We start from the raw sequence: 12,414 nt of genomic DNA, 5'->3' as shown, positions 1-12,414 counted from the left end.
AATATCAAGGCCAAACGTATAGAGCATAGTATTTCAATGTCTTTGATGTTATTGTTAGTATTTAAATTTATTTCATAAATGTATGTTAAAAAAAAAAAAGAGAAGTTTACCATATTTTGTTTGTTTAGTTATGATTTGAAATCACGACTATTTATCTCCAATAAAATTAAATTACTCTCTTTTATAAAACATCACGGAAAAATATAAATAAAAATTCGAATTAATATTCTATTACAAATCAAATCTAAATCACAACCAAACCAACCTTTTGATGTAAATGTATCAAATGATTACGTGTTGAATGGCAACAAAATACATCAAATTAAATACAAATCATTAAACTAACTATATATTCACGAAAAAAAAAAATAACTCACTGTAATAAGTAGGCAGATGATGCAACCAAAATAAATGTCAGATTGCAATGTATATACACATGAAAATTTCTGTGTGCGCGATATCTAAATTAAAATTGGTAATAATTATTTGATGGCCGGTGGGTTGAATATAATGCACACACTAAATTAACAGTTAAAAGTCGTTGAAATAAGTGTTCCGCGCTTTTCATACTTTTTGAGTTTTGACCATTCATCATGTCTCTAGTCTCTGACCATAATCTAATTTAATTTCTCTATGTCATTTCAAAATCACCTACGCAAAGTGTTAGCCGACTAAAATTGCAATGCCACATTTTACGCAATCTGATTAAGTTTTAATCTTGTAACTACTTTTATTACTTTCGTTTCAGTAAATTTTTCATTCTTTTTTTTTTATGTTTTTTTTTTTTTTTTATATTTTTCCGAAGCCGCTACCCGAAAATACGCAATGAGTAAACTTGGTAAACTTTCGGTCGAACCTAATACCCTGCAAATCAGACCCGATGGAAAAGTCACACTAGACGAACCATATGTGACAGGTGACCTAAGACATCGAAATTTGCATGATCTCACAGTTACAAGTCCAACCCTACACTACCAGGTCATCGTTTACCACATAATTTCAATTGGTGTGGCAGTGAATGTATGGATGTCCTAGTCATTGAAAAATTTTGGTACAAATCAACCACACAAAATCAGTATATATATAATATAATATAATATAATATTGCGTGATGAGTGAGGAGTGGGTCCCCACTTGTAACTTAATCATGTGAACGTCATGTTAGAATTTGGCTAATTAAGTTTGTTTTTATACGTAAATTAAAAGATAATAGTAATATTTTAATATTAAATCAGAATAGATAAAAAATCAAGAGTATTTTGAAAATATATTAAGGGTGTGGTTGTTTGGGGGTTTGGATTTTGAATTGGGATTTGAACAGTAAAAATTTTGAATTTGAATAGTTGTATGATGTGATATAAATAGGTGTTGATGTGATGTTTTGAATGTAAAATTGATTTTTAATATAATATAAAAAATAAAAAATAGGTATTTGATTTGATGTTTTTGGGGGTAAAAATTGGATGAATAGTATAAATCCAATCCAATTTCCCAAACAAACACACCCTAAAAATATTAATGAAGATATGATGGAATAAAAAAAAAAAAATGATAAATTGATTATTATTTGTAAAATTTGAATAATAAAACTATAAATAAACAAAATTATTTTTTATAAATAAAATAGACATAAGTTTAATGGACAAAAAAAAGTAGTGATATATTTTTAGCAGAATGATGAAAGAAGTATTATTCATGCCGCACGGTTTTAAATAAAAAAATTAACCTCAAATAAAAATCTAGAAAACTAAACAAGCCCTTGACTTCCATTCATTGTCTCGTAAGGGATGTCTTGGTGGTGTGGGGGGTTCGACGTGTGACTGTGAAGTCATGGGTTTAAACCATCGATGTCTCATGTCATCTGCTACACATGGTTTGCCTAATGTGACTTGTCTGTCGAGCCTAGTTTGCAGGATATTAGATTCGACGAGGGTTTACCCAGTGCACACTTTCGGGTAGTAATTACATACGTGCGTGTATAAATATAATTAGTAAGAAGTTAGGTTTGGACAATCAATATTATTATTGTCGTTGTCAAGATGGATGTTTTCTACAAGTTAGGTTTTAACCGTTGGCCCTTTTTGATCTTTGAAAAACCAACCTAAGAACATGTAAATGATGTAATGTAATTTAAGAACATCTTTAAAGACCCATACATAAATATAGATATTTATCTCCGACCTTGTAATTAAATACTCCTTTCATCCTCGTTACGGTTCCTCCGCCGTAGATAAGATAATTTAGGAAGGGTATAATTAGTAAATAATTAATAATATATTAGTAAAAATTAATTTTTAATATAATAAAAATAATTTTAGATTAATTAATTTAATTAAAAATAAAAATTATAAACTAAAAAGAGATTAAAGTGTTCTTTTCTGAAAAAGTGGACCGTGAGACGAAGAGAGTATATTATTCAAATTCAGAAGTTTCCCTCCCTTTTTAAATTTTCATTTAATTAATTCATTTTTCTGAAGATCTTTTTATTAATAACTTTAATGATGGTGTTTATCAATTCAACATCTACTTAGTACTTACAACTGATAGCTCTTGTTGAAATTTTGTAATGACATGCAATAGTCAATAATTAAGCTATGTGTGTGTGTTTGTACGTGAAATTCATGTAATTTTGTATTAAAAAAAAATAGTATGATTAGATTTAATATCTTGTATGATTATTATTATTATTATTATTTTTAATATCAACATGGACAAATCCTGAATTAAAAGATCATATAAGAATTATACGAATATTGTATTTTCAAAATTAAAGATTCATTTGTTAATTAAGTTAGCCCAGGTGTGGCCTAATATCTGGCCAGAAATGGAAATGGAAAGTTGTCCTAGAAAGAAATAGATAAACACACGTGCAATACATACTTAGATTATTTTATTTTCAAATTGTTAGATTAGGGTGGACTATGTAATTAGTTTTTATTTACTTTGTTTGTTTTTACAGTATTTTATTTATTTTCTTTATTGATTGGATAAAAAAGTATTTCTTGTGTTACAAATAGGGATGAAAATGGGGTGGTGTAAACTCTATACTCATTTTTGCTTGCATCTTTTTATTGTGTGTAACAAATCCAATTTAATATAATAAATTAAATGAAATTTCTAATTACAAGTTATATAAATAAATCATCAATTTGAAATAGTAAAAAATAAAATTTAATGAATCTATTTAAATATTATTTCAAAACAATGAAAATGAAATATTTAAAATTTTATTTTCAGACTAAGTCCAATTGAGTTTAAAGTATTGTAAGATGTTGAATCTCATATTTTAGAAATATATTGAAAATAAATCTTTAATTCTGTATTCACTAAAAATCAACATATTTAAGTAAAACAGACATGCTTGATAGGATGAGATAATATAGGAGTATACAAATACTTTTACGAATCAATATGATATATAATTTATACATATTGTGTTATATAAATAAAAATCATTAAGCTTGCTTCATTTCCTAGGCACCGACGAACCACACTGACAGCCCATCTGCACAATCTTACATCATCCTCGTCCTCATTTTCTTCTTTCTTCCTCAATTTCAGAAAAAAAAAACAGTGTAATAATTGCAAATCCATAGTCAACATTAACGAAATCTTATTAATCAGTCCATAAAAAACGTGACGGAAAGAAATCACCATAACGCGGCTGCCTGCCACACAGACCACCCCATCCACGTCCCCAACCCCCTCTGCGTGTATATATATATACATACATATACGAATAATCAATAGATTCCAACCACCCAATTCTGACTGACTCATTCGTTCGTCATCTATAGTTCGATCTTCTCCTTCCTCTCTAGGTTTTGCAGAAGAACTTGGGGGAATTATTAATTTCGTGGATCTGGGTTTTGAGGAAATCGATTTAAGAATCTAGGGTTCTGGTTTGTTTGTTTGTTTGTTTGTTTGTTCGTTAGATCGATTGGGTGCAAATGCAATTTGCGTGAGGTGAGGAGAGTCGATCGAACCCAAAAAATAAAAAATAAAAATAACTGGTCCTACGGCAATCCGAGCAAAACGCTCGACTACCGCTTATCTCTAACATCCTTATCCTATCCGCCTCCATCTCTCGCCATATTTAGATCTTCTTCCTCACGATTTTCCCTTTTGGATTTATTATCCCTACCCTTTCTCTTTGTCTCTTTTGGATTTATCCTAACCCCACAATCGTATTTCTTTCTGCATTTCTCTAACCCTATCTTTTACTCTTCTCCTTTTTTTTTTTTTTTTTTTTTTTGTGGGGGAACAGGCCCTCGAGTAATCGAGGCTGAATCTTTATCTGGTTGGTATCTTTGCCCTAAATAGGCTGTGGTTTGTAAATATGGCGTTAATTGCTGCCTTTCTGGAAATCCTGCAAAAACCCACAATCGGAGATGTGGTGATTGAGCTGATTGTGTTCATGTTGCCCATCTGGATTTCAATTTTTTTGGGCGTTTTGGTTGGGTGGGTATGGAAGCCTAAATGGGCTAACAATTTCAATGTCGATGGCTGTAATTTGGATTCCTCTGCCAAGTCTGGAGACCCCATCAAATCCATTTTAAGCTTCACCTCCTTCAAGCTGCCCTTCTCCTGGATTGACAAGAACCATTCGTCACTCCCCTCAGCTCCCACTCCTCATTACAGGTTTGCTGCAAAAAGATTCGAATTTAGTGTTAAAATTTTAATTTTCTTCTGATGATTGATTAATAAGCTGATTTGTGTATATCTGTTCAGTTCGACGGAGACGATATTGTCGGGCCTGGTGAATGACGATGACCTGAGACATCTGCACAGATTAGCCGAGGAGAAAGACGGCGGCCCGGCGTGGATACAAATGATGGACAGGTCTACTTCCGGTATGAGCTACCAGGCCTGGAGAAGAGATCCTGTGGTACAATTTTGATCACAAATCGATGTTTTTAATGTTCGAATTGTGCAGCTATGTTGTAAGAATGTTTATCGGCTCTGTTTTTGTAGTCGGGACCGCCGCAGTATCGTAGTCGAACTATTTATGAAGATGCCACGCCTGAAATGCTGAGGGACTTCTTTTGGGATGATGAGTTTCGACTGAAGTGGGACGACATGCTCTCGCACTTCGAGGTTCTCGAGGAATGCCGCGCCACCGGGACAATGGTGGTTCAGTGGGTGCGCAAGGTTGGGGGAGCTAGACACTTTTCGATATAAATTTAGGACTTTTGCTGCGATGAAATTGATGGCATTGTTTGTTATCGTTTCGTTGCAGTTCCCCTTCTTTTGCAGCGACAGAGAGTACATTATCGGTCGCCGGATATGGGAGTGCAACCGAACTTATTATTGCGTAACCAAGGTAATACATAGCTAGCTAGCTACCGAATTCGACATTAACGCAAATCTACGTTGTTGTCCTGACTGTAATTCGCGTGACAGGGCGTTCCGTGCTCGTCTGTTCCGCGTCGCGACAAGCCGAGGCGAGTCGATTTGTACTACTCCAGCTGGTGCATTCGTGCAGGTATCGATTTCGTGGACGCGCATTATCGATTTCTTTCGTCGTTGTTATTTACAAAATATATGTTTTTTATTTTTTCAGCTGAATCGAAGAGGGACGGGCGGATGACTGCGTGCGAGGTGCTGCTCTTCCACCACGAAGACATGGGGATTCCGCGGGAGATCGCGAAGCTCGGAATCCGGCAAGGAATGTGGGGTGCGGTGAAAAAGATCGACCCCGGATTGCGGGCCTATCAGAAGCACAGGGCATCGTCATCGTCATCGTCGTCGCTATCGCGCAGCGCTGCCATGGCTCAAATCAACAATAAAGTCAGCGTCGACTATTTGGAATCATCGTCATCGTCAATGTTGTCGGAGGCCCCGATTGTCGCCGGCGTCGAAAGTCCAAAACGGTCGGGAAAAGGCGTGCCGAAGATGCTGATTCTCGGCGGGGCTATCGCTCTCGCCTGCACGCTCGATCGGGGACTCTTGACGAAGGCCGTTGTGTTCGGGGTTGCCCGGCGATTTGCGAACAATGGTAGAAGGTTATGACATGAGACAGGGTTGGGTCAATCGAGAGTTTTCGGATTGTACGAGTTTGTAATTGAATTGTATTCGTCTTTATCCTCCATTGGAAGATGATGACGATGCTTTATTTGCTTCTTTGTTATGGAGATTTGCAGTGCTAAACTCTCACTGTGCTTCGGTAGGGTTGTAATGTCTGTCTCCATGTTGAGCAAAGATTCCTTCAATGATTCTTATATTGCCACGTCATCCTAAGTTAGAGTATACCAACTATTTGAACTTATTATTACAATGTTCGAACCCAGTTTGTGGATTGAAGGCCCAAATTAACTTCATAAAATGCATATACTTGTTTTAGTTACCTAATTAATTTTCATCTGTTTCTGTGTTCGGCTATGGATTGGATTCAAATTGGCACTTTACTCTTTGATTATTATACTCCCTCACTCCCATTGATCGAAATGTTGTCATTTTTCATTTTAGTCGGTACTCAAAACAAGGTTATCATTTTCTAATTTAGTAATTATATTATCTATTTTATATAATAAAAAAAGCAAACGCCACACTTGTTCCCGACGGAGGGACTATTTTTCTTTGCAAATTACATTATGGATAGTTTTTTTTTTTTTTTTTTTTTAATATCAAACTTCTTCAAATTTCTATTATTCAAAAAAATTTTGATCAAATACTTATTTTTTATTTTTTATATTATACTAAAAATTAATTTTTTATTCAAAATATTATCTCAACACTTAATGAAAAAAATTCAAACTTCAAACAAATACACCCTATATAAATTTACTTGAAATCAATTATTTATATTTATTTTTTAATAAATAAATATATTTATATACATTAATAATTATTTATTTTTTTATAGATGTATTTTATCTCAAAACATAAATAATATCTATATTTTATTTATTTATTTGTATTATATAAAATTTTATTATTTATAAAAATAATATTCATATGTTATACTCCATTTTTGTTTTCATTCATATACTAACAATATGTATATATTTTTAAAAAATTCGATCACAATGCATTACAAGGCAAAAAATTGTTTTTACAAAAAAAAAAAAATATCATCAATTACCATTTAAATATTAGTAGCATTAATTTATAATTTTCGTACAAAAAACAAATATACATATTTTAAGTGGACAACAAAAATATATTTTATTATTGAAATATAATTTTTTTAAAAATACTTAAATATATATTTTTAAAACTTCTAATATTATTCATTGAAACTAATTTTAAAATATCATATTAAATATCTATTTTTAATTTAAAACATTATAATCTCTCGGCCGCACATGAATGTATTCTTTAATTGGATCCTTGTAGTATACGAAAAAGTAATAATATTTTATTAGTTAGAGAAAAAATATATAAAATAATTTTGATATTTTTAATTTTATATTTATATAAAAATTAAAAGGTATTTTAATTGTAATATATAATTTTTTTATTTAGATTTTCAATAAAATATTTATTTTTATTAATCTTCTTAGCGGACTCAAATATTCAAAATTTAATTAGGGGTATTTATTCTTGTTTTAAGATTTTAGAAACTTCAATAACTGATGCATTATTGTTTTAATAAAATATCATATCAAATCATCAGTTAACAAAACTCAAACCACACACTTACACATTAATCCAAACCAAACAATTCTTTGTAAATAACATATATTTACGTCCGCATCAAATACTTTTAACTATTTTAAAACTTCTTTTAATTTTTTTTATAAAAAGAAAACACCCTTCAAAAACTCCTACATAACTCAATTTCATCTTAAAGTAGTTAGTTTAGATGTGATAGTAATAATAATAATAATAATAATAATGCCATAAGTTAAGTTTGTTTTTTTAGATCAATTTTTTCGAATTTTACTATTTGGACTCTGTATTTAAAAAAAATATATTATTTTTTTCTCTTACAAAACATTCAATCAAATATTATTTTTTCAAATTCAATCAAATGAAACACACATCCGGATAATATGTACGTATTGATTATAATTTAATAAGTAGTTTGACTTTACAAAGACTGTCGATGTCTCTTTAGACCGATTTTTGTAGATTTTACTATTTGAATTTTGCTGCGTTTTTCAATAAAAAAATATTTTTTCTTCTAACAGAATTATTAAATATTATTTTAATACTAAACTCAAACAAATATTTTTCAAACTTAACCCCAAGAAACACATCTGCCGAGATTTCAGCTTAACGTATACATACATACAGATAATATGTATGTATTGATTATAATTTAATAAGTAATTTGACTTTACAAAGACTGTCCACGTCATTATAAATGACTACTGTGTATCTATACAAGTCTACACTTAACAAAGTAAACTCACTTTTTATGTCCTAATAACTAAATTTACCATTGCGCCAAAAACATATCAACATATGTTATACTCTCTCCCTCCAAATAAAATGTGTATATATTTATATTTTGAAACATCCAATTACAAAGTAAATATTTTATTTTTTTCACAAAATTTTTTACTTTATATCACATTATTACTTTTACACCAAAAAAATAAGGGCAAAAATATCATTTAAATATTTACTTTGCGTGTGAATGAAGGAAATATGTGTTTTTAAATTTATTTTTAACATTATTCATCATTTTTTTATTTTTTAAATATTAATTTTAACATTTATTTTTCTTTGAAAATAATATATCAGAAATACATTTTTCTTTATAAAATAATATATCCAACATTCATTACTTTACATTAAATATATATCTTAATTAATTCAACTTTTTATAGCTTTTAACAATTTTTAATATAATATTTTAATATGATATTTTATAAAAAATAATAATAATATTTTTTTATTAAAAATTATATATATAAAAAAAATAATGTTAATTTTAATTTCAAATCATATTTAAAACATACTCACACATCTTTCAAAATTTCTTTTAGTTTGTATTTTATTTTTATTTATATATAAAAAATAATATATATGATGATATTTTGTTAAAAAATCAATATTACTACATAAAATAGTTTCAAAAAATAAAAATGAATGTTACTCGGCCGTCACCTAAAAATATGCTAAAATTTTTTGGTACAAATTCTAGTGTGAAATATATCTTTTAGTATTATTGTTTACTTTTTATGACAAAATTAAAAAAAAAAAAAAAAAATTGTACTTCCTTCGTCCAATTAGAAGAGTAACTTTTGGTTTTTGCACGAATATTTTTAAATATTAATATTATATTAGATTGTAGTAAAAAAAAAATAAAAATATCCCTATTAGTATAGTGTAATATAAAAGTAATGAAACTTGTGTAATATATTGTAAGTTGAAAAGATATTTATTATTTGAAGTAGGTAGTACAATTACCAAATTAAAAAATGATAACCTTGTTTTGGGACGGACGAAAATGAAAAATGATAACCTTTCAATTGAACGGTGGGAGTATAATTTTTTTATTAACAAAGAAAATAAAAATGTTTTTAGATTACTGATACTAAAGAAAAATAATTGTAAATTTAAGTGATGAGAAAAAGTAAAATTTTTATACAAGAAAAGAAAAAAACTCTAAAAACATCTTCAATAAAATAAATTGCTATATATTTTTATAACTTTGAAAATCTGTTTATTTGAACTATCACCTAATACATGCTCGCGGGGACAAATGAATTTATTTATTTATTTATTATTATTATTTTTATGTGAGAATTCACCATTGCTATATGAAAATATATGATATATTTTTGATCGAATTTAATATTTTGCAAATTAGATCTAATAAGGCAAGTTATACTAAACGGCCTCGAAAGGGGTAAATTTTCGGCTAAACCTAATACCTTGCAAATTAGGTCCGACAAACAAATCACATTAGACAAACCATGTGTGACAAGTGATCTAAAACGTAAAAGAATTTGAACCATAAAACCAGATCATCCATTGCGCACAATAAATATCTATTTTGAATGTAGCGGGTGTTGCCAAGTTTGCAATTGGACAGTCAGAGAAATCATAGCCACCGTGAGCATTTAGTGCCACGTGTCAAATGTTGATCCAGACAATATAAGGCAATGGCCCATACTATAGGATATTCGACGATTTTTAGGTGCAGTTGCGCACTCCGTTATATTAAATTCAAAATATATTTTAAGAACTTTATTTAATAAAATAGATTTAATGTATATACTACTTTATACAAATATCTCTATATAATATAAATAAATAAATAAATAAAATTATATTATCCATAATTAATATAAAGTAGTTTATAAAAATAGAAATATTTAAATATATACATATATATTGTTATTCACAAAAAAGTAGAAATAAAAAATCCTAAATGATCTCCAATTTAAAAATACCGAGGAAATAATTGAAAATATAATGTCGATTTTTAATTAAAATTACTTATAACTGAACAAATATTTGTCTCTATTCCATTTTAATATTAAATACTCCAAGTAAGTTTGTAGAAGTCGGACCACTTTATCTAAGTTGCTCGATCGACTACAAGGTGGGCAGACCATCCAATAATTAACGACAATTTTTGAATAATAATAATAATAATAATAATAATAATAATAATAAATGTGTTTGGAATCAGTCCATAATAAAAACGTGAAAAGGTACAAAAATAGTTGATGTATTGTATGTCAACTGAAAGTCAAATACTCTTTTATCACGTATTGATATCAAGTGAAAATTTCTTACATCATTAGGATTTAGATTATGGCGTAATAAATGTTGCAAAGTAAAATAAATGATACTGTATTAAAGTTTTTGTTTAGTTGTGTTGAGAAAATGTTTGGAAAATAATAAAATCTGAACAAACAGAGTTTGTTTAAATATATTTTTTGAGAATAAATGTGTTGTTTTGTGTTTTAATTTGAAAGAATATTTTTTATGTGAAGTATAAATTTTATCCTCCTCAGCGACCCTTTTCAATCCAACAATTTTTGGTCGCGTTTCGTGACTGTTGCGAAGAAACTCCAAATCAACCTTCTTCGCGTTCACTACTCCACATCCACTCGTATTCGAGTTATGATGTTTGGTCCCAACATTGTGAAGATTGAATTTTTAATTGTGTCGATAATATAAAAAATAATACTATTTTATATTGAATATTGATATTTGTGAAAGGATACAATATATATATTACATATAGTATTGGAAAAAAAATATAGGCAAACAAATCCACTATTTTTTATATATAAACTAAAATATACTCCATCCGTCCACACACAAAGTAAACATTTGTTTTTTACGCGGTTTTTAAAAAATAATAGTATTTTAATTATAGTGGGTAGTTAAAAGTAGTAAAATGACATTTTTACCTTTGTTTTTTTGGTGTAAAAGTAATGATGTGATGTAAAGTAATGGTATTTGTGAAAAAAAGTGAAGTATTTAATGAAATGTTTACTTTGTAATTGAACGTCTCAAAATAAAAATATGTATACTTTCTAGTTGGACGGAGAGAGTATTTACTAAAAAGTAAAGACAAAAATGACATTTAAATATATTATTTTGTATTTACTATTAATAAAATATCAACATTGTTTAAATTTCATATAAAAAATATGTATCAAAAAGATTTAGGATGATGTAATTAGATAAAAATAAATAAACAAATATGAAATGAATTTAATAATGAATAATTCATATACGTGGCAAATTTAATCGATTGAATAAAAATTTTATTTTAATAAATTTACTTTATTAAAAATATTGTTGAAAAATGAAGTTTGATCAAATCTGTTTCTAACAACATAAAAAGGGGGTCAACTCTTCAAAACATGATTGACTTACAATAATAAAAAGTCTTTGATAACAAAGTAAATACTGGAATGCAAAAATAATATTGGGACTTGGGGCAATTACCCCCCTGATTTTTTTTTTAATGTAAAAATATAAAAAATAATACAATTATATTAAATTTGCTTTCCATAAATTTTAAAATTTCCAAATTTAATTTTTTTAAAATTTTTTAATGATAAAATAAAAAATACTACATTATATTCAATTTACCCCCTAAAATTTTAAATTATTATACTCCCTCCGTCCTATAACAAAGTATTCATTTTTTTATTTTAGTCCGTCTCATAACAAAGTATCTATTTCTTTTTTAGTAATCGTACTATCTACCTAACATTACAAATATCTTTACAACTTACAATATATTACACAAATATCATTACCTTTATATCGCACATACTAATAAGATTATTTTAGTCATTTCTACTACATTCAAATAATACTAATATTTTTAAAACTACATGCAAAAAGCAAATGAATATTTAATTATGAGACAGAGGAAGTACTATTTTTCTTTTGTGTTTTTTTCTTTTCTTTTTCTTCTCTTTCGTTTCTTTTTTTTTTTTTTATTACATGGGTTAAAGAGAAATAAAATATGCAGTGGCGGATCGA

General features: G+C 28.4%; 1 protein-coding gene across 1 annotated transcript; it reads left to right on the top strand.

The window, feature by feature from the left end:
- The first annotated feature begins 3,739 nt into the window (after nucleotides 1-3,739).
- Nucleotides 3,740-6,234, top strand: LOC127240160 (uncharacterized). The gene is made up of 6 exons (XM_051258664.1): nucleotides 3,740-4,641; nucleotides 4,732-4,888; nucleotides 4,975-5,151; nucleotides 5,240-5,323; nucleotides 5,404-5,485; nucleotides 5,564-6,234. The coding sequence occupies exons 1-6, from the start codon at nucleotides 4,340-4,342 to the stop codon at nucleotides 6,010-6,012; spliced, it is 1,251 nt and encodes a 416-aa protein (XP_051114621.1). The 5' UTR covers nucleotides 3,740-4,339; the 3' UTR covers nucleotides 6,013-6,234.
- The last annotated feature ends 6,180 nt before the right edge of the window (nucleotides 6,235-12,414 follow it).

Source organism: Andrographis paniculata, unplaced genomic scaffold, assembly GCF_009805555.1.
Source record: "Andrographis paniculata isolate CXL003 unplaced genomic scaffold, ASM980555v1 Contig79END, whole genome shotgun sequence".
Classification (NCBI taxonomy): domain Eukaryota; kingdom Viridiplantae; phylum Streptophyta; class Magnoliopsida; order Lamiales; family Acanthaceae; genus Andrographis; species Andrographis paniculata.
Note: the sequence above shows the minus strand (reverse complement) of the source record. Positions and strands in the feature narration are given on the sequence as shown.